The 19,830-nt window shown below is 49.2% G+C and overlaps 2 protein-coding genes across 2 annotated transcripts in view; one reads left to right on the top strand and one right to left on the bottom strand.

Annotated features, from left to right (window-relative positions):
• The window catches only part of NDUFA7 (NADH:ubiquinone oxidoreductase subunit A7), a 163,491-nt gene extending 151,582 nt beyond the window's left edge, over positions 1 to 11,909 (bottom strand). The window contains exon 1 of the mRNA XM_063914892.1: positions 11,748 to 11,909. Within this exon, the coding sequence (XP_063770962.1) occupies positions 11,748 to 11,798 (51 nt within the window). The 5' untranslated portion in view covers positions 11,799 to 11,909. The remainder of the gene's footprint in view (positions 1 to 11,747) is intronic.
• Positions 11,910 to 12,064: 155 nt separating this feature from the next.
• The window catches only part of RPS28 (ribosomal protein S28), a 30,339-nt gene continuing 22,573 nt past the window's right edge, over positions 12,065 to 19,830 (top strand). Inside the window, exon 1 of the mRNA XM_063914893.1 lies at positions 12,065 to 12,154. Coding sequence (XP_063770963.1) covers positions 12,116 to 12,154 — 39 coding nt within the window. The 5' untranslated portion in view covers positions 12,065 to 12,115. The remainder of the gene's footprint in view (positions 12,155 to 19,830) is intronic.

The following is a 19,830-nucleotide window of genomic DNA, read 5'->3' as shown; positions in this document are numbered from 1 at the left end:
GACCCTCCTCCAAGCCTCAGTTAGGATACTGTGCCCGGACGAGCGTACACAATAAGGAAGGATTTTGAATCCCGGGTAAGACTCATACCAGCCACACCAATCACACCGTACAACTTGTGATCTGAACCCAGTTAACAGCATGATAACAGAAGGAGCCTCTGAAAAGATGGCTCACAACAACAATAACCCGATTTTTGTAACAATAACTATGTACAAGTAATGCAGACAATCCGCACTTGGGATGGGCGCCCAGCATCCACTACGGACTATGAGAAATAGAATTATCGGTAAGTAAATTCTTATTTTCTCTAACGTCCTAGTGGATGCTGGGGACTCCGAAAGGACCATGGGGATTATACCAAAGCTCCCAAACGGGCGGGAGAGTGCGGATGACTCTGCAGCACCGAATGAGAGAACTCCAGGTCCTCCTCAGCCAGGGTATCAAATTTGTAGAATTTAGCAAACGTGTTTGCCCCTGACCAAGTAGCTGCTCGGCAAAGTTGTAAAGCCGAGACCCCTCGGGCAGCCGCCCAAGATGAGCCCACTTTCCGTGTGGAATGGGCTTTTACAGATTTTGGCTGTGGCAGGCCTGCCACAGAATGTGCAAGCTGAATTGTACTACAAATCCAACGAGCTATCGTCTGCTTAGAAGCAGGAGCACCCAGCTTGTTGGGTGCATACAGAATAAACAGCGAGTCAGATTTTCTGACTCCAGCCGTCCTGGAAACATATATTTTCAGGGCCCTGACTACGTCCAGCAACTTGGAATCCTCCAAGTCCCTAGTAGCCGCAGGCACCACAATAGGTTGGTTTAAGTGAAATGCTGAAACCACCTTAGGGAGAAATTGAGGACGAGTCCTCAATTCTGCCCTGTCCGTATGAAAAATTAGGTAAGGGCTTTTATAGGATAAAGCCGCCAATTCTGATACACGCCTGGCTGAAGCCAGGGCTAACAGCATTACCACTTTCCATGTGAGATATTTCAAATCCACAGTGGTGAGTGGTTCAAACCAATGTGATTTTAGGAATCCCAACACTACATTGAGATCCCAAGGTGCCACTGGAGGCACAAAAGGAGGCTGTATATGCAGTACTCCCTTGACAAACGTCTGAACTTCAGGAACAGAAGCTAGTTCTTTTTGGAAGAATATCGACAGGGCCGAAATTTGAACCTTAATGGACCCTAATTTGAGGCCCATAGACAGTCCTGTTTGCAGGAAATGCAGGAATCGACCCAGTTGAAATTCCTCCGTAGGGGCCGTCCTGGCCTCGCACCACGCAACATATTTACGCCAAATACGGTGATAATGTTGTACGGTTACATCCTTCCTGGCTTTGATCAGGGTAGGGATGACTTCATCCGGAATGCCTTTTTCCTTCAGGATCCGGCGTTCAACCGCCATGCCGTCAAACGCAGCCGCGGTAAGTCTTGGAACAAACATGGTCCCTGCTGGAGCAGGTCCTGTCTTAGAGGTAGAGGCCACGGGTCTTCCGTGAGCATCTCTTGAATTTCCGGGTACCAAGTCCTTCTTGGCCAATCCGGAGCCACGAGTATAGTCTTTACTCCTCTCCTTCTTATGATTCTCAGTACTTTTGGTATGAGAGGAAGAGGAGGGAACACATACACTGACCGGTACACCCACGGTGTTACCAGAGCGTCCACAGCTATTGCCTGAGGGTCCCTTGACCTGGAGCAATATCTGTCCAGTTTTTTGTTGAGGCGAGACGCCATCATGTCCACCTTTGGTTTTTCCCAACGGTTTACAATCATGTGGAAGACTTCTGGGTGAAGTCCCCACTCCCCCGGGTGAAGATCGTGTCTGCTGAGGAAGTCTGCTTCCCAGTTGTCCACTCCCGGAATGAACACTGCTGACAGTGCTATCACATGATTTTCCGCCCAGCGAAGAATCCTTGCCACTTCCGTCATTGCCCTCCTGCTTCTTGTGCCGCCCTGTCTGTTTACGTGGGCGACTGCCGTGATGTTGTCCGACTGGATCAATACTGGCTGACCCTGAAGCAGAGGCCTTGCCTGACTTAGGGCATTGTAAATGGCCCTTAGTTCCAGGATATTTATGTGAAGTGACGTTTCCATGCTTGACCACAAGCCCTGGAAATTTTTTCCCTGTGTGACTGCTCCCCAGCCTCTCAGGCTGGCATCCGTGGTCACCAGGACCCAATCCTGAATGCCGAATCTGCGGCCCTCTAGGAGATGAGCACTCTGTAACCACCACAGGAGAGACACCCTTGTCCTTGGAGACAGGGTTATCCGCTGATGCATTTGAAGATGCGATCCGGACCATTTGTCTAGCAGATCCAACTGAAAAGTTCTTGCGTGGAATCTGCCGAATGGAATCGCTTCGTAAGAAGCCACCATCTTTCCCAGGACCCTTGTGCACTGATGCACTGACACCTGGCCTGGTCTTAGGAGTTTCCTGACTAGGTCGGATAACTCCCTGGCTTTCTCTTCCGGGAGAAACACCTTTTTCTGTACTGTGTCCAGAATCATCCCTAGGAACAGCAGACGTGTCGTCGGAATCAGCTGCGATTTTGGAATATTTAGAATCCATCCGTGCTGTCGTAGTACTATTTGAGATAGTGCTACTCCGACCTCTAACTGTTCTCTGGATCGTGCCCTTATCAGGAGATCGTCCAAGTAAGGGATAATTAAGACGCCTTTTCTTCGAAGAAGAATCATCATTTCGGCCATTACCTTGGTAAAGACCCGGGGTGCCGTGGACAATCCAAACGGCAGCGTCTGAAACTGATAGTGACAGTTCTGTACCACAAACCTGAGGTACCCTTGATGAGAAGGGCAAATTGGGACATGGAGGTAAGCATCCTTGATGTCCAGAGACACCATGTAGTCCCCTTCTTCCAGGTTCGCTATCACTGCTCTGAGTGACTCCATCTTGAACTTGAACCTTTTTATGTAAGTGTTCAAGGCTTTCAGATTTAAAATGGGTCTCACCGAGCCGTCCGGCTTCGGTACCACAAACAGCGTGGAGTAATACCCCTTTCCCTGTTGTAGGAGGGGTACCTTGATTATCACTTGCTGGGAATACAGCTTGTGAATGGCTTCCAATACCGCCTCCCTGTCGGGGGTAGACGTTGGTAAAGCAGACTTCAGGAACCGGCGAGGGGGAGACGTCTCGAATTCCAATTTGTACCCCTGAGATACTACCTGCAGGATCCAGGGGTCCACTTGCGAGTGAGCCCACTGCGCGCTGAAATTCTTGAGACGGGCCCCCACCGTGCCTGAGTCCGCTTGTAAGGCCCCATCATGCTGAGGACTTGGCAGAAGCGGGGGAGGGCTTCTGTTCGTGGGAAGAAGCTGTCTGTTGCAGTCTTTTTCCCCTTCCTCTGCCCCGGGGCAGATATGAGTGGCCTTTTGCCCGCTTGCCCTTATGGGGACGAAAGGACTGAGCCTGAAAAGACGGTATCTTTTTCTGCTGCGAGGTGACTTGGGGTAAAAAGGTGGATTTCCCAGCCGTTGCCGTGGCCACCAGGTCCGATAGACCGCCCCCAAATAACTCCTCCCCTTTATACGGCAATACTTCCATATGCCGTTTGGAATCCGCATCCCCTGACCACTGTCGCGTCCATAATCCTCTTCTGGCAGAAATGGACATCGCACTTACTCTTGATGCCAGAGTGCAAATGTCTCTCTGTGCATCTCGCATATATAGGAATGCATCCTTTAAATGCTCTATAGTCAATAATATATTGTCCCTGTCCAGGGTGACAATATTTTCAGTCAGGGAATCCGACCAAGCCACCCCAGCACTGCACATCCAGGCTGAGGCGATTGCTGGTCGCAGTATAACACCAGTATGAGTGTATATACTTTTAAGGATATTTTCCAGCCTCCTATCTGCTGGCTCCTTAAGGGCGGCCGTTTCTGGAGACTGTAACGCCACTTGTTTTGATAAGCGTGTGAGCTCCTTATCCACCCTAGGGGGTGTTTCCCAACGAGCCCTAACCTCTGGTGGGAAGGGATATAGTGCCAATAATTTTTTAGAAATTAGCAGTTTTTTGTCGGGGGTAACCCACGCTTCATCACACACTTCATTCAATTCCTCTGATTCAGGAAAAACTACGGGTAGTTTTTTCACACCCCACATAATACCCCTTTTTGTGGTACTTGCAGTATCAGAGATGTGCAAAACCTCCTTCATTGCCGTGATCATGTAACGTGTGGCCCTACTGGAAAATACGTTTGTTTCTTCACCGTCGACACTGGAGTCAGTGTCTGTGTCTGGGTCCGTGTCGACCCACTGAGGTAACGGGCGTTTAATAGCCCCTGACGGTGTTTGAGACGCCTGGACAGGCACTAACTGAGCTGCCGGCTGTCTCATGTCGTCAACAGTTTTCTGTAACGTGCCGACACTGTCACGTAATTCCTTAATTACGGCCATCCATTCAGGTGTCGACTCCCTAGGGGGTGACATCACCATTATAGGCAATTGCTCCGCCTCCACATCATTTTCCTCCTCATACATGTCGACACACACGTACCGACACCCAGCACACACACAGGGAATGCTCTGATAGAGGACAGGACCCACTTAGCCCCTTGGGGAGACAGAGGGAGAGTTTGCCAGCACACACCAGAGCGCTATATATGTATAGGGACAACCTTACAATAAGTGTCTATCCCTTATAGCTGCTTATATCTGTTATTTTGCCAAATAAGTGCCCCCCTCTCTTTTTTACCCTGTTTCTGTAGTTGCAGGATGCAGGGGAGATTCTGGGAGCCTTCCTACCAGCGGAGCTGTGTGGGAAAAATGGCGCTGTGTGCTGAGGAGATAGGCCCCGCCCCCTTCACGGCGGGCTCTTCTCCCGCTTTTTTCTGGAAAACTGGCAGGGGTTAAATACATCCATATAGCCCAGGAGCTATATGTGATGTATTTTTTGCCAAATAAGGTAAATTCATTGCTTCCCAGGGCGCTCCCCCCCAGCGCCCTGCACCCTCAGTGACCGAAGTGTGAAGTGTGCTGAGAGCAATGGCGCACAGCTGCAGTGCTGTGCGCTACCTTATGAAGACAGGAAAGTCTTCTGCCGCCGATTTATGGACCTCTTCTTGCTTCAGCATCTGTAAGGGGGCCGGCGGCGCGGCTCCGGGACCCATCCATGGCTGGGCCTGTGATCGTCCCTCTGGAGCTAATGTCCAGTAGCCTAAGAAGCCCAATCCACTCTGCACGCAGGTGAGTTCGCTTCTTCTCCCCTTAGTCCCTCGATGCAGTGAGCCTGTTGCCAGCAGGTCTCACTGAAAATAAAAAACCTATTTAAACTTTTACTCTAAGCAGCTCAGGAGAGCCACCTAGATTGCACCCTTCTCGTTCGGGCACAAAATCTTAACGGAGGCTTGGAGGAGGGTCATAGGGGGAGGAGCCAGTGCACACCAGCTAGTCCTAAAGCTTTTACTTTGTGCCCAGTCTCCTGCGAGCCGCTATTCCCCATGGTCCTTTCGGAGTCCCCAGCATCCACTAGGACGTTAGAGAAATGTAATCGCCCTATAAAATTCTGTTGTGCATAAAATAAGATTTTACTTACCGATAAATCTATTTCTCATAGTCCGTAGTGGATGCTGGGGACTCCGTCAGGACCATGGGGAATAGCGGCTCCGCAGGAGACAGGGCACAAAAGCAAGCTTTTAGGATCACATGGTGTGTACTGGCTCCTCCCCCTATGACCCTCCTCCAAGCCTCAGTTAGGTACTGTGCCCGGACGAGCGTACACAATAAGGAAGGATCTTGAATCCCGGGTAAGACTCATACCAGCCACACCAATCACACCGTACAACTTGTGATTTGAACCCAGTTAACAGTATGATAACAATGAAGTAGCCTCTAAAAAAGATGGCTCACAACAATAATAACCCGATTTTTTTGTAACAATAACTATGTACAAGTAATGCAGACAATCCGCACTTGGGATGGGCGCCCAGCATCCACTACGGACTATGAGAAATAGATTTATCGGTAAGTAAAATCTTATTTTCTCTAACGTCCTAGTGGATGCTGGGGACTCCGTCAGGACCATGGGGATTATACCAAAGCTCCCAAACGGGCGGGAGAGTGCGGATGACTCTGCAGCACCGAATGAGAGAACTCCAGGTCCTCCTCAGCCAGGGTATCAAATTTGTAGAATTTAGCAAACGTGTTTGCCCCTGACCAAGTAGCTGCTCGGCAAAGTTGTAAAGCCGAGACCCCTCGGGCAGCCGCCCAAGATGAGCCCACCTTCCTTGTGGAATGGGCATTTACAGATTTTGGCTGTGGCAGGCCTGCCACAGAATGTGCAAGCTGAATTGTACTACAAATCCAACGAGCAATAGTCTGCTTAGAAGCAGGAGCACCCAGCTTTTTGGGTGCCTACAATATAAACAGCAAGTCAGACTTTCTGACTCCAGCCGTCCTGGAATTATATATATATATATATATATATATATATATATATATATATATATATATTTTCAGGGCCCTGACAACGTCTAGCAACTTGGAGTCCTCCAAGTCCCTAGTAGCCGCAGGCACCACAATAGGTTGTTTCAGGTGAAACGCTGACACCACCTTAGGAAGAAACTGGGGACGAGTCCGCAGTTCTGCCCTGTCCGAATGGAAAATCAAATATGGGCTTTTGTAAGACAAAGCCGCAAATTTTGACAATCGCCTGGCCGAGGCCAGGGCCAACAGCATGGTCACTTTCCATGTGAGATATTTCAAATCCACAGATTTGAGTGGTTCAAACCAATATGATTTGAGGAATCCCAACACTACGTTGAGATCCCACGGTGCCACTGGAGGCACACAAGGGCTGTATATGCAATACTCCCTTGACAAACGTCTGGACTTCAGGAACTGAAGCCAATTCTTTCTGGAAGAAAATCTATAGGGCCGAAACTTGAACCTTAATGGACCCCAATTTGAGGCTCATAGACAACTCCTGTTTGCAGGAAGTGCAGAAATCGACCTAGTTGAATTTTTTTTTCGTGGGGCCTTCCTGGCCTCACCCACGCAACATATTTTTACCACATGTGGTGATAACGTTGTGCGGTCACCTCCTTCCTGGCTTTGACCAGGGTAGGTATGACCTCTTCCGGAATGCCTTTTCCCTTAGAATCCGGCGTTCAAACCGCCATGCCGTCAAACGCAGTCGCGGTAAGTCTTGGAACAGACAAGGTCCCTGCTGGAGTAGGTCCTTTCTTAAAGGCCGATGTCACGGTTCCTCTTGGAACAGACATGGTACTTGCTGAAAGCAAATCCCTTCTTAGCTCCCGAGGCCATTAGTCCTCTGTGAGCATCTCTTGAAGTTCCGGTTACCAAGTCCCTCTTGGCCAATCCGGAGCCACGAGTATAGTTCTTACTCCTCTATGTCTTATAATTCTCAATACCTTGGTTATGAGAAGCAGAGGAGGGAACACATACACCGACTGTTACACCCACGGTGTTACCAGGACGTCCACAGCTATCGCCTGAAGGTCTTGTGACCTGGCGCAATACCTGTCCCATTTTTTGTTCGGGCGGGACGCCATCATGTCCACCTTTGGTCTTTCCCAACGGTTCACAATCATGCGGAAAACTTCCCGATGAAGTTCCCACTCTCCCGGGTGGAGGTCGTGCCTGCTGAGGAAGTCTGCTTCCCAGTCGTCCACTCCCGGAATGAACACTGCTGACAGTGCTATCACATGATTTTCCGCCTAGCGAAAAATCCTTGCAGTTTTGCCACTGCCCTCCTGCTTCTTGTGCCGCCCTTTCTGTTTACGTGGGCGACTGCCGTGATGTTATCCCACTGGATCAATACCGGCTGACCTTGAAGCAGAGGTCTTGCTAAGCTTAGAGCATTATAAATTTGCTCTTAGCTCCAGTATATTTATGTGGAGAGAATTCTCCAGACTTGATCACACTCCTTGTGTGACTGCTCCCCAGCCTCTCAGGCTGGCCTCCGTGGTCACGAGCATCCAATCCTGAATGCCGAATCTGCGGCCCTCTAGAAGATGAGCACTCTGTAATCACCACAGGAGAGACACCCTTGTCCTTGGATATAGGGTTATCCGCTGATGCATCTGAAGATGCGTTCCGGACCATTTGTCCAGCAGATCCCACTGAAGAGTTCTTGCGTGAAATCTGCCGAATGGAAGCGCTTCGTAATAAGCCACCATTTTTACCAGGACTCTTGTGCAATGATGCACTGACACTTTTTTCTGGTTTTAGGAGGATCCCGATTAGCTCGGATAACTCCCTGGCTTTCTCCTCTGGGAGAAACACCTTTTCCTGGACTGTGTCCAGAATCATCCCTAGGACCAGCAGACGTGTCGTCGGAACAACTGCGGTTTTGGAATATTTAGAATCCACCCGTGCTGTCGTAGAACTACTTGAGATAGTGCTACTCCGACCTCCAACTGTTCTCTGGACCTTGTTCTTATCAGGAGGTCGTCCATTTTCTTTGAAGACGAATCCTCCTTTCGGTCATTACCTTGGTAAGGACCCGGGGTGCCTTGGACAATCCAACGGCATCGTCCTGAAACGGATAGTGACAGTTCTGTACCACGAACCTGAGGTACCCTTGGTGAGAAAAGGCAAATTTTGGGACATGGAGGTAAGCATCCCTGATGTCCCGGGACACCATATAGTCCCCTTGTTCTTTGCTATCACTGCTCTGAGTGACTCCATCTAGATTTGAACCCTTGTAAGTGTTCAAATTTTTCAGATTTAGAATAGGTCTCACCTAGCCTTCAGTACCACCATATAGTGTGGAGTAATACCCCTTTCCTTGTTGTCGGAGGGGTAATTTTATTATCACCTGCTGGGAATACAGCTTGTGAATTGTTTTCAATACTGCCTCCCTGTCGGAGGGAGACATTGGTACAGCAGACTACAGGAACCTGCGAGGGGGGAAACCTCTCGACATTCCAATCTGTACCCCTTGGATACTACTTGTAGGATCCAGGGGTCCTGTACGGTCCCAGCGTCATGCTGAGAACTTGGTAGAAGCGGTGGAGGGCTTCTGTTCCTGGGAATGGGCTGCCTGCTGCAGTCTTCTTCCCTTTCCTCTATCCCTGGGCAGATATGACTCTTATAGGGACGAAAGGACTGAGGCTGAAAAGACGGTGTCTTTTTCTGCAGAGATGTGACTTAGGGTAAAAAACGGTGGATTTTCCAGCAGTTGCCCTGGCCACCAGGTCCCATGGACCGACCCCAAATAACTCCTCCCCTTTATACGGCAATACATCTTTGTGCCGTTTGGAATCTGCATCACCTGACCACTGTCGTGTCCATAAACATCTTCTTGCAGATATGGACATCGCATTTACTCTTGATGCCAGAGTGCAAATATCCCTCTGCGCATCTCGCATATATAGAAATGCATCCTTTAAATGCTCTATAGTCAATAAAATACTGTCCCTGTCAAAGGTATCAATATTTTTAGTCAGGGAATCCGACCAAGCCACCTCAGCTCTGCACATCCAGGCTGAGGCGATCGCTGGTCGCAGTATAACACCAGCATGTGTGTGTATACTTTTTAGGATATTTTTCAGCCTCCTATCAGCTGGCTCCTTAAGTACGGCCCTATCCGTAGATGGTACCGCCACTTGTTCTGATAAGCGTGTGAGCGCCTTATCCACCCTGAGGGGTGTTTCCCACCGCGCCTTAACTTCTGGCGGGAAAGGGTATACCGCCAATAATTTTCTATCGGGGGAAACCCACGCATCATCACACACTTCATTTAATTTATCTGATTCAGGAAAAACTACAGGTAGTTTTTTCACCTCACACATAATACCCTTTTTTGTGGTACTTGGAGTATCAGAAATATGTAACACCTCCTTCATTGCCCTTAACGTGTGGCCCTAAAAGAAAATACGTTTGTTTCTTCACCGTCGACACTGAAATCAGTGTCCGTGTCTAGGTCTGTGTCGACCGACTGAGGTAAATGGGCATTTTACAGCCCCTGACGGTGTTTGAGACGCCTGGACAGATACTAATTTGTTCGCCGGCCCTCTCATGTCGTCAACCGGCTTGCAGCGTGTTGACATTGTCACGTAATTTCCATAAATAAGCCATCCATTCCGGTGTCGACTCCCTAGAGAGTGACATCACCATTACAGGCAATTTGCTCCGCCTCCTCACCAATATTTTCCTCATACATGTCGACATACACGTACCGACATACAGCACACACATAGGGAATGCTCTGATAGAGGACAGGACCCACTAGCCCTTTGGGGAGACAGAGGGAGAGTTTGCCAGCACACACCAAAACGCTATAATTATCCAGGGACAACCTTTATATAAGTGTTCCTCCCGTATAGCATTTTAATATATATGCATATCGCCAAATCAGTGCCCCCCCTCTCTGTTTTAACCCTGTTTCTGTAGTGCAGTGCAGGGGAGAGCATGGGAGCCTTCCCACCAGCCTTTCTGTGAGGGAAAATGGCGCTGTGTGCTGAGGAGAATAGGCCCCGCCCCCTTTTCGGCGGACTTCTTCTCCGGAGTTTTAGATATCTGGCAGGGGTTAAATACATCCATATAGCCTCAAGGGCTATATGTGATGTATTTTTCGCCATACAGGTATTATACATTGCTGCCCAGGGCGCCCCCCCCCCAGCGCCCTGCACCCTCCGTGACCGCTGTGTGAAGTGTGCTGACAACAATGGCGCACAGCTGCAGTGCTGTGCGCTACCTGATGAAGACTGAGAGTCTTCTGCCGCCTGGTTCCGGACCTCTTCATCTTCAGCGTCTGCAAGGGGGGTCGGCGGCGCGGCTCCGGGACGAACCCCAGGGCGAGCCCTGTGTTCCGACTCCCTCTGGAGCTATGTCCAGTAGCCTAAGAATCCAATCCATCCTGCACGCAGGTGAGTTGAAAATCTCTCCCCTAAGTCCCTCGATGCAGTGAGCCTGTTGCCAGCAGGACTCACTGAAAATAAAGAACCTAAAAACTTTTTCTAAGTAACTCTTTAAGAGAGCCACCTAGATTGCACCCTTCTCGGCCGGGCACAAAAACCTAACTGAGGCTTGGAGGAGGGTCATAGGGGGAGGAGCCAGTACACACCATGTGATCCTAAAAGCTTGCTTTTGTGCCCTGTCTCCTGCGGAGCCGCTATTCCCCATGGTCCTGACGGAGTCCCCAGCATCCACTAGGACGTTAGAGAAAATGCCGCTGCAATAGGTAAAATGGTGGCAGCGCTGCGGAGGCAGTCAGCTTCCTATATTCAGTAATGCAATCGCAGCTGAATTACGATCGCATTGCTGGACACCATTAGCATGCTGGAAGGCCTTGCCCGGTGCTGGGTGGCCCCCAGCTTGCGATCTTTAGCAGTTGCAGTTTTGCTAATTTAGCAAAACTGCAACTGATCCTGAATAAGGTCCAATATCATCAGCAAACTTCTTGCCAAGATGATGATGATGCATACTTTACATGCAGAATGACAAGTGTTTACTATGGGATGACAGCTGTTTTATTCGTCATTCTTAAGCAAAAATAGCATTAAACAGTGCATTTTCCATATGCACCGACCCATACCCCTACCCCAAAAAACATTTTACAATCCCTTAGCAAAAATAGCATTAAACCAATGCATATGTCCCACATAAAACCCCAGATATTTCTATGATACCCCAAGCAATCACACTAAACAATGAAAAATGTAACCCCCAGATCAACAGGCATGTGCAAATGGCAGCAGCATTTACGTTTATTAAACGTGACCATTTTATAATAACTGACACATAAGAGGAGCATAAAGTTACCCCAGATAACAAGTTCCTCAGCCACTGGGTAAATCTGGTTGCGGTAGCCATTTCGGTTGTCAAGGACAGCGGGCGGAGTCAGCACACACAGAAACTATGCAAATTCTGCCTATCACGCTGATCACAGCCAAAAGAGCACGTACTGCAGCTGTACCGCAACTACTCTTTACAAGAAGTACGTGCGATCTCCGGAAAAATGGCTACCACTAGGAAACGTCTTACTTTTTTGTTTGTCGCTATACGCATATTATTCCTTTTCTCCCACTCACGTCATAATGACGACACTTCCTGAGTCACGCCCAGGACGATGTCAGACTATAAAAGGCCGAAAAACGCTCCCAAGTTTCTCTTGTAAGCCAGCCGCCATCATGGAAGCTAGCCGCGTGCAGCCGATCAAGCTTGCTCGGGTAACAGAAGCAGTTTTTTTTTACATTTTATCGTGTGTACCCGTCAGCTTCAGATTTTAGTGAATTGAGCGATGTGATCTTTCACGTTAATTGTCCTCCCGGTGAAATAGTTGCTGTTTCCGCTCTACCATCTACATGAACTTATAATATTGCGAGTGTCGATGGCATGGCGCGTCCTCGGCTGCCTTTTCCTCCTGTACCGCGGCGGGGAGAATAGACGCAGCGCATCAGCACTAGGCTGATGCGCTGAGAGGTCTGTCGGCAATCGCCGGAGGGGGGAGTTTTTATTCCCTGCTCTGGTATCCAAGATGGTAATACATCTCGTTGTTGTTATGATTTCTGCTTTACCTTGGTAAAGCAAGAAGCATTATACCTGCACAATGTATAATATATCTATAGCTTTGTCGTCATACATAAGGGGTGGCCAACCAGTCAGAGGCAAAGAGCCAGAAAAGATCTGTAGTCAAGGGCAAGAGCCAGTATCGTGCGTGCAAAAATGGGGGCGTGGCCTAGTTTTCACAAAGCTGCGCACACCTTTTGTTATGACGTTTGTAGGAGAATGATCTTGTGTCAGAACTCTGTTTTTAATCATGTTGTGCAGTGCCAAATACATATAATGCTCCAGTACAGTGCCACATACATATAAAAATTTTAAAAAATGGGTGCCTCACGGTGCCAGATACATATATGGCCTCACGGTGCCAGATACATATATGGCCTCACGGTGCCAGATACATATATGGCCTCACGGTGCCAGCTATGCCCCTAATGCAGTGTCCCCACAGTGCCAGATATGCCCCCAGGGTTGATTCTATTTCGGAGTGGGAGAAGGGACCTTCTGACGTATCTAGGGGAGGAAACACGTCACCAGGGGGAGGAGCTACGGGCGAACAGGGTACCCGAAAAGTACCCTCGCGGGCTCTCCACGCTTCAGGCTCGGTGGCTCGCTCCGCTCGCCACCTGATTACTAAATGTAATAGTTGGTGGCGTGGATAGTAGAGCAACTGTCCTGCTGGCTCAGCTCCTCCCCATTGTGTCGTGGCCTCCTCCCGCTTACGGAAAAGGTCCCTTAGCCCACTTGATTCTAGCATCTACCATGCCCCCAGTGCCAGATATACATGTCCTCACAGTGCCAGCTCTGTCCCCGGTATGCGTGTTCTCCTGGTGCCAGGTATGCCCCCCTTCCCCAGTGCTGCTCACCGCACTGCTGCAGTCAGTGAGGGGAGGAGAGCGCAGCGTGCGCCTCCCCTGCCCCTCACTCTCCGGCGGCTGTCTCCTTTCAGTTGGGCACCCGTCCGTGATCTAATTCAAAGCTTGTGGTCCGGCAGCCTTAGCTGCCGGTACGCGAGCTCTGCTTGGCTCACGGACCGGCGCTGAATTGAAGTGTAACGCCGCCAGAGAGTGAGGGGCAGGAGAGGCGCACGCTGCGCTCTCTTCCCCTCACTGACAGCAGCAGCGCGGGGGAAGGGGGGGCAGCGGTGGCCAGGAGCCGGCTGAGCCGCATGCGGCGGATGAAAGAGCCGCATGCGGCTCGAGAGCCGTGGGTTGGCCACCCCTGTCATACATCTTGCCTCAGTGCCATGCAGTAGGAGATGCCTGGCATGAGTGAGCTGACAGGTCCTGTGCAACACCAATAGCATTGGGCATCTTTACTTCCCCCCCCCTGTCAAAATGCATCTTAGCGTTGCTGGGCGAATAGGACACAAGCGGACTGCTGATTAAAATGATATGCAGCATGCCAATATTCTGTGCATCTGTGGCTGTATCTGCATACAAAATGGTACGTTGGTGTTTTCTAGGGAGATGTTAGTGTAGCATTTTGTATGCAGAATATAGACATGCTGCATATCTCTTTAATCAGCATAAACTATTTGCATAGTTTTGCGACCAAGGCACATTTTAATGGAAAGTTGCACGTAAAGACGCTCGGTGCTATTGATATGCCACGCTATGGCATGGCTTTACTAGAAGGGCTGTTTATTGTGTAGAGGCTAGATGTAAGTGGACACGCCTGTACCAGTGAGCATATTGTACATGTGTGGTATGAAACTTGGTACTTTATGCCAGTCAAAGCATGGTGAGAATTATTTAGTGAAACTTTAGTTCTGTAATCTGCTGATGTGATAAAACATGGTACTGTAGATGGTCCTTCAAATTAATCTGAAACCGCAAAACAAATGCACTTTTTATTTTATTTTTTGAAAACTGAAGGATATTGACCTGCCCTAAAATTGTAATTCAAAAATGCAGAATGGTACTCTCCAGTAACTGTTTTGCTTTTTCGTTACCAGACAAAAGTACAATGTGATCTCTCCCCCTCTTCAGTGGTATAGCTGCTAAAATTGGTAGTGTTCCGCCTAATAGAGCATTCAGTCAGCTGTGGAAACTTTAATTGTGGCCACATTGGGGTCAGTTCAATTTGCCGACCGCTGAATAGCACCGGGAATTAGCTTTCGGGGCTGTTCAGTACAGTGCCATGTGACACTTAATTGTCGATTTTCCTCTCGCAACCCCGGGTGGTGCGAGCAGAAATCTGACAAGTGCTGGCGCGTAGCTGATTCTGTCAGGAATTGGCATCGCGCCAGGCAGTTAAGTTGGAGAATGCCCGTTCTCCCGACAAATCAACCTGTTAAGTCCCGGAAAACGGGCATTTGCCGGATTAACGTTTCGCAGAATTGAATAGCGACAGGAGCGAATTCCCAGTGCTATTCAACTGTATGCAAATTGAATTGACCCCATTGTGTTTACATTCAAGTCATTGTGCATGCCAAACCTACCAAAAGCAAAAAATCTGTGCTACCTGAAATGGTACAGCAAAACTTCTTAGAGAAGAAATGGGCAATACAGATGTGTCCTCTTGCATCTTTGCTCAGTGCACTACAAGTCTCTTTACACAACACATGAGTGCCGTGTAACTAGTTAGCGCAGAGCGTCTTTTCTCTAACGTCCTAGTGGATGCTGGGAACTCCGTAAGGACCATGGGGAATAGCGGGCTCCGAAGGAGGCTGGGCACTCTAGAAAGATCTTAGACTACCTGGTGTGCACTGGCTCCTCCCACTATGACCCTCCTCCAAGCCTCAGTTAGATTTCGTGCCCGGCCGAGGTTGGATGCACACTAGGGGCTCTCCTGAGCTCTTAGAAAGTTATAGTCTTAGAATTTGTTATTTTCAGTGAGACCTGCTGGCAACAGGCTCACTGCAGCGAGGGACTAAGGGGAGAAGAAGCGAACTCGCTTGCTTGCAGCCGGATTGGGCTTCTTAGGCTACTGGACACCATTAGCTCCAGAGGGATCGACCGCAGGCCCAGCCTTGATGTTCGGTCCCGGAGCCGCGCCGCCGTCCCCCTTACAGAGCCAGAAGCAAGAAGATGGTCCGGAAAATCGGCGGCATGAAGACATCCTGTCTTCACCAAGGTAGCGCACAGCACTGCAGCTGTGCGCCATTGTTCCTCATACACACTTCACACTCTGGTCACTGAGGGTGCAGGGCGCTGGGGGGGGGCGCCCTGAGGCAGCAATAAAAACACCTTGGCTGGCTAAAATACCTCAATATATAGCCCCTGGGGCTATATATGAGGTAAATACCCCTGCCAGAATCCCATAAAAAGCGGGAGAATAGGCTGCGAAAAAGGGGCGGAGCCTATCTCCTCAGCACACTGGCGCCATTTTTCCCTCACAGCTCGGCTGGAAGGAAGCTCCCTGGCTCTTCCCTGCAATTCTACAGTACAGTAAGAGGGAAAAGAGAGGGGGGGCATTAAAATTGGCACTGTATACAGTATTATATAAAAAGCAGCTATTAGGGACATAACTCAGTTAGTCCCTGTGTGTGTGTGTATATGTGTATATGTGTGTATATATATATATATATATATATATATATATATATATATATATATATATATATATATATATATATATATATATATATATATATATATATATATATATATATATATATCGCGCTCTGGTGTGTGCTGGCATACTCTTACTCTGTCCCCCCAAAGGGCTTTTGTGGGTCCTGTCCTCTGTTTGAGCATTCCCTGTGTGTGGAGTGTCGGTACGGCTGTGTCGACATGTTTGAGGAGGATAATGATGTGGAGGGGGAGCAGATGCCTTTAGCAGGGATGTCACCCCCTGGGGGTCAGACACCTGAGTGGATGGTATTATGGCAGGAAATGAGTGCACGTATAGACTCCTTACATAAAAAATTTGACGACATGCCGACTGTGGGACAGCCGAGTCTTCAGCTCGTGCCTGTCCAGGTGTCTCAAAAGTCATCAGGGGCTCTGAAACGCCCGTTATCTCAGGTGGCACAAGTAGATGTCGACACGGATACTGACACCAGTGTCGACGACGATGAGTCAAATTTAATGCCCGTTAAGGCCATTCACTGCATGATTGAGGCAATGAAAGAGGTGTTAAATATTTCTGATTTACATCCAGGTACCACAAAAAAGGGTATTATGTTTGGGGAGAAAAAACTACCTGTAGTTTTTCCCCCGTCAGATGAATTAAATGAAGTGTGTGAAGAAGCGTGGGCTTCCCCTGATAAGTAATTGGTAATTCCTAAGAAGCTACTAATGGCGTTCCCTTTCCCGCCAGAGGATAGGTTACGTTGGGAAACACCCCCGAGGGTGGATAAAGCGCTCACACGTTTGTCTAAAAAGGTGGCACTACCGTCCCAGGATACGGCCGCCCTTAAGGAACCTGCTGATAGAAAGCAGGAGGCGATCCTGAAGTCTGTATATACACACTCAGGCATTATACTCAGACCAGCTATTGCGTCAGCATGGATGTGCAGTGCTGCCGCTGCGTGGTCAGATAAACTGTCAGAAAATATTGACACGTTAGACAGAGACACGATCCTGCTAACAATTGACCATATAAAAGACTCAGTCTTATACATGAGAGATGCACAGAGGGAAATCTGCTGGCTGGCATCTAAAATAAGTGCATTATCTATCTCTGCTAGGAGATGCTTATGGACTCGCCAGTGGACTGGAGATGCAGATTCCAAAAGGCACATGGAAGTCTTGCCTTATAAGGGGGAGGAATTATTTGGGGATGGTCTCTCCGACCTAGTTTCCACAGCAACGTCTGGGAAGTCAGCATTTTTACCCCATGTCCCCTCACAGCCTAAGAAGGCGCCATTTTATCAGGTTTAGTCCTTTCGGTCCCAGAAAAACAAGCGGGGAAAAGGAGGGTCTTTTCTGTCAAGAGGCAGGGGAAAAAGGCTGCAGCAAACAGCAGGTTCCCAGGAACAAAAGTCCTCCCCCGCTTCCTCTTCCAAGTCCGCCGCATGACGGTGGGGCTTCACAGGCGGAGCCAGGTACGGTGGGGGCCCGCCTCAGGAATTTCAGCGATCAGTGGGCCCGCTCCCAGGTGGATCCCTGGATCCTTCAAATAGTATCTCAGGGATACAGGCTGGAATTCGAGGCGACTCCACCCCGCCGTTTCCTAAAATCCGCCTTGCCGATTGCTCCCTCAGACAGGGAGGCGGTGCTAGCAGCGATTCACAAGCTGTATTCCCAGCAGGTGGTGATCAAGGTACCCCTACTTCAACAAGGCCGGGGTTACTATTCCACACTATTTGTGGTGCTGAAACCGGACGGTTCGGTGAGACCCATTTTAAATTTGAAATCCTTGAACACATACATAAAAAAATTCAAGTTCAAGATGGAATCGCTCAGGGCGGTTATTGCAAGCCTGGACGAGGGGGATTACATGGTATCCCTGGACATCAAGGATGCTTACCTGCATGTCCCCATTTACAATTCTCACCAGGAGTACCTCAGATTTGTGGTACAGGACTGCCATTACCAATTCCAGACGCTGCCGTTTGGACTCTCCACGGCACCAAGGGTATTTACCAAGGTTATGGCGGAAATGATGATACTCCTTCGAAAAAAGGGAGTTTTAATTATCCCATACTTGGACGATCTCCTAATAAAGGCACGATCCAAGGAACAGTTGTTAGTGGGAGTAGCACTATCTCAGGAAGTGCTGAGCCAGCACGGCTGGATTCTGAATATCCCAAAGTCACAGCTGGTCCCCACGACACGTCTAATGTTCCTGGGAATGATTCTGGACACGGCCCAGAAAAAAGTTTCTCCCGGAGGAGAAAGCCAGGGAGTTGTCTTCTCTAGTCAGAGACCTCCTAAAACCAAAACAGGTATCGGTGCATCACTGCACGCGGGTCCTGGGAAAGATGGTAGCTTCTTACGAAGCAATTCCATTCGGCAGGTTCCATGCCAGGATTTTTCAGTGGGACCTGTTGGACAAGTGGTCCGGATCGCATCTTCAGATGCATCGTTTAATAACCCTGTCTCCACGAACCAGGGTGTCTCTTCTGTGGTGGCTGCACAGTGCTCATCTTCTGGAGGGCCGCAGATTCGGCATACAGGACTGGGTCCTGGTGACCACGGATGCCAGCCTACGAGGCTGGGGGGCAGTCACAAAGGGAAGAAATTTCCAAGGACTATGGTCAAGTCAGGAGACTGCCCTTCACATAAATATTCTGGAACTAAGGGCCATTTACAATGCCCTAAGTCAAGCAAAATCCCTGCTCCTACACCAGCCGGTGCTGATCCAGTCAGACAACATCACGGCAGTCGCCCATGTGAATCGACAGGGCGGCACAAGAAGCAGGACGGCGATGGCAGAAGCCACAAAAATTCTCCGATGGGCGGAGAATCATGTACTAGCACTGTCGGCAGTGTTCATCCCGGGAGTGGACAACTGGGAAGCAGACTTTCTCAGCAGGCACGACCTCCACCCGGGAGAGTGGGGACTTCATCCAGAAGTCTTCCAAATGATTGTAAATCAATGGGGTCGTCCACAGGTGGACATGATGGCGTCCCGCCTAAACAAAAATCTAGAGAAGTATTGCGCCAGGTCAAGAGACCCTCAGGCGATAGCTGTGGACGCTCTAGTGACACCGTGGGTGTACCGGTCAGTTTGTGTTCCCTCCTCTACCTCTCATACCAAAGGTATTGAGAATAATAAGAAAGCGAGGAGTAAACACAATTCTCGTGGTTCCGGATTGGCCGAGAAGAGCGTGGTACCCGGAACATCAAGAGATGATCTCAGAGGACCCGTGGTCTCTGCCGCTCAGACAGGACCTGCTGCAGCAGGGCCCCTGTCTGTTCCAAGACTTATCGCGGCTGCGTTTGACGGCATGGCGGTTGAACGCCGGATCCTGAAGGAAAAGGGCATTCCGGAGTAAGTCATTCCTACGCTTATTAAAGCCAGGAAAGATGTTACGGCAAAGCATTATCACCGCATATGGTGGAAATATGTTGCTTGGTGCGAGGCCAAAAAGGCCCCAACAGAGGAATTTCAACTAGGTCGATTTCTGCATTTCCTGCAAGCAGGAGTGAATATGGGCCTAAAACTGGGCTCCATTAAGGTACAGATCTCGGCTCTGTCGATTTTCTTTCAAAAAGAACTAGCTTCAGTACCTGAAGTTCAGACATTTGTGAAAGGAGTGCTGCATATTCAGCCCCCATTTGTGCCTCCTGTGGCACCTTGGGATCTCAACGTGATGTTGAGTTTCTTGAAATCACATTGGTTTGAGCCACTAAAAACCGTGGATCTGAAATATCTCACGTGGAAAGTGGTCATGTTATTGGCCTTGGCTTCAGCCAGGCGAGTGTCAGAGTTGGCGGCTTTATCATGT

Source organism: Pseudophryne corroboree, chromosome 1, assembly GCF_028390025.1.
Source record: "Pseudophryne corroboree isolate aPseCor3 chromosome 1, aPseCor3.hap2, whole genome shotgun sequence".
In the NCBI taxonomy this organism is placed as follows: Eukaryota; Metazoa; Chordata; class Amphibia; order Anura; family Myobatrachidae; genus Pseudophryne; species Pseudophryne corroboree.
This window is presented reverse-complemented; position numbering and strand designations above follow the sequence as displayed.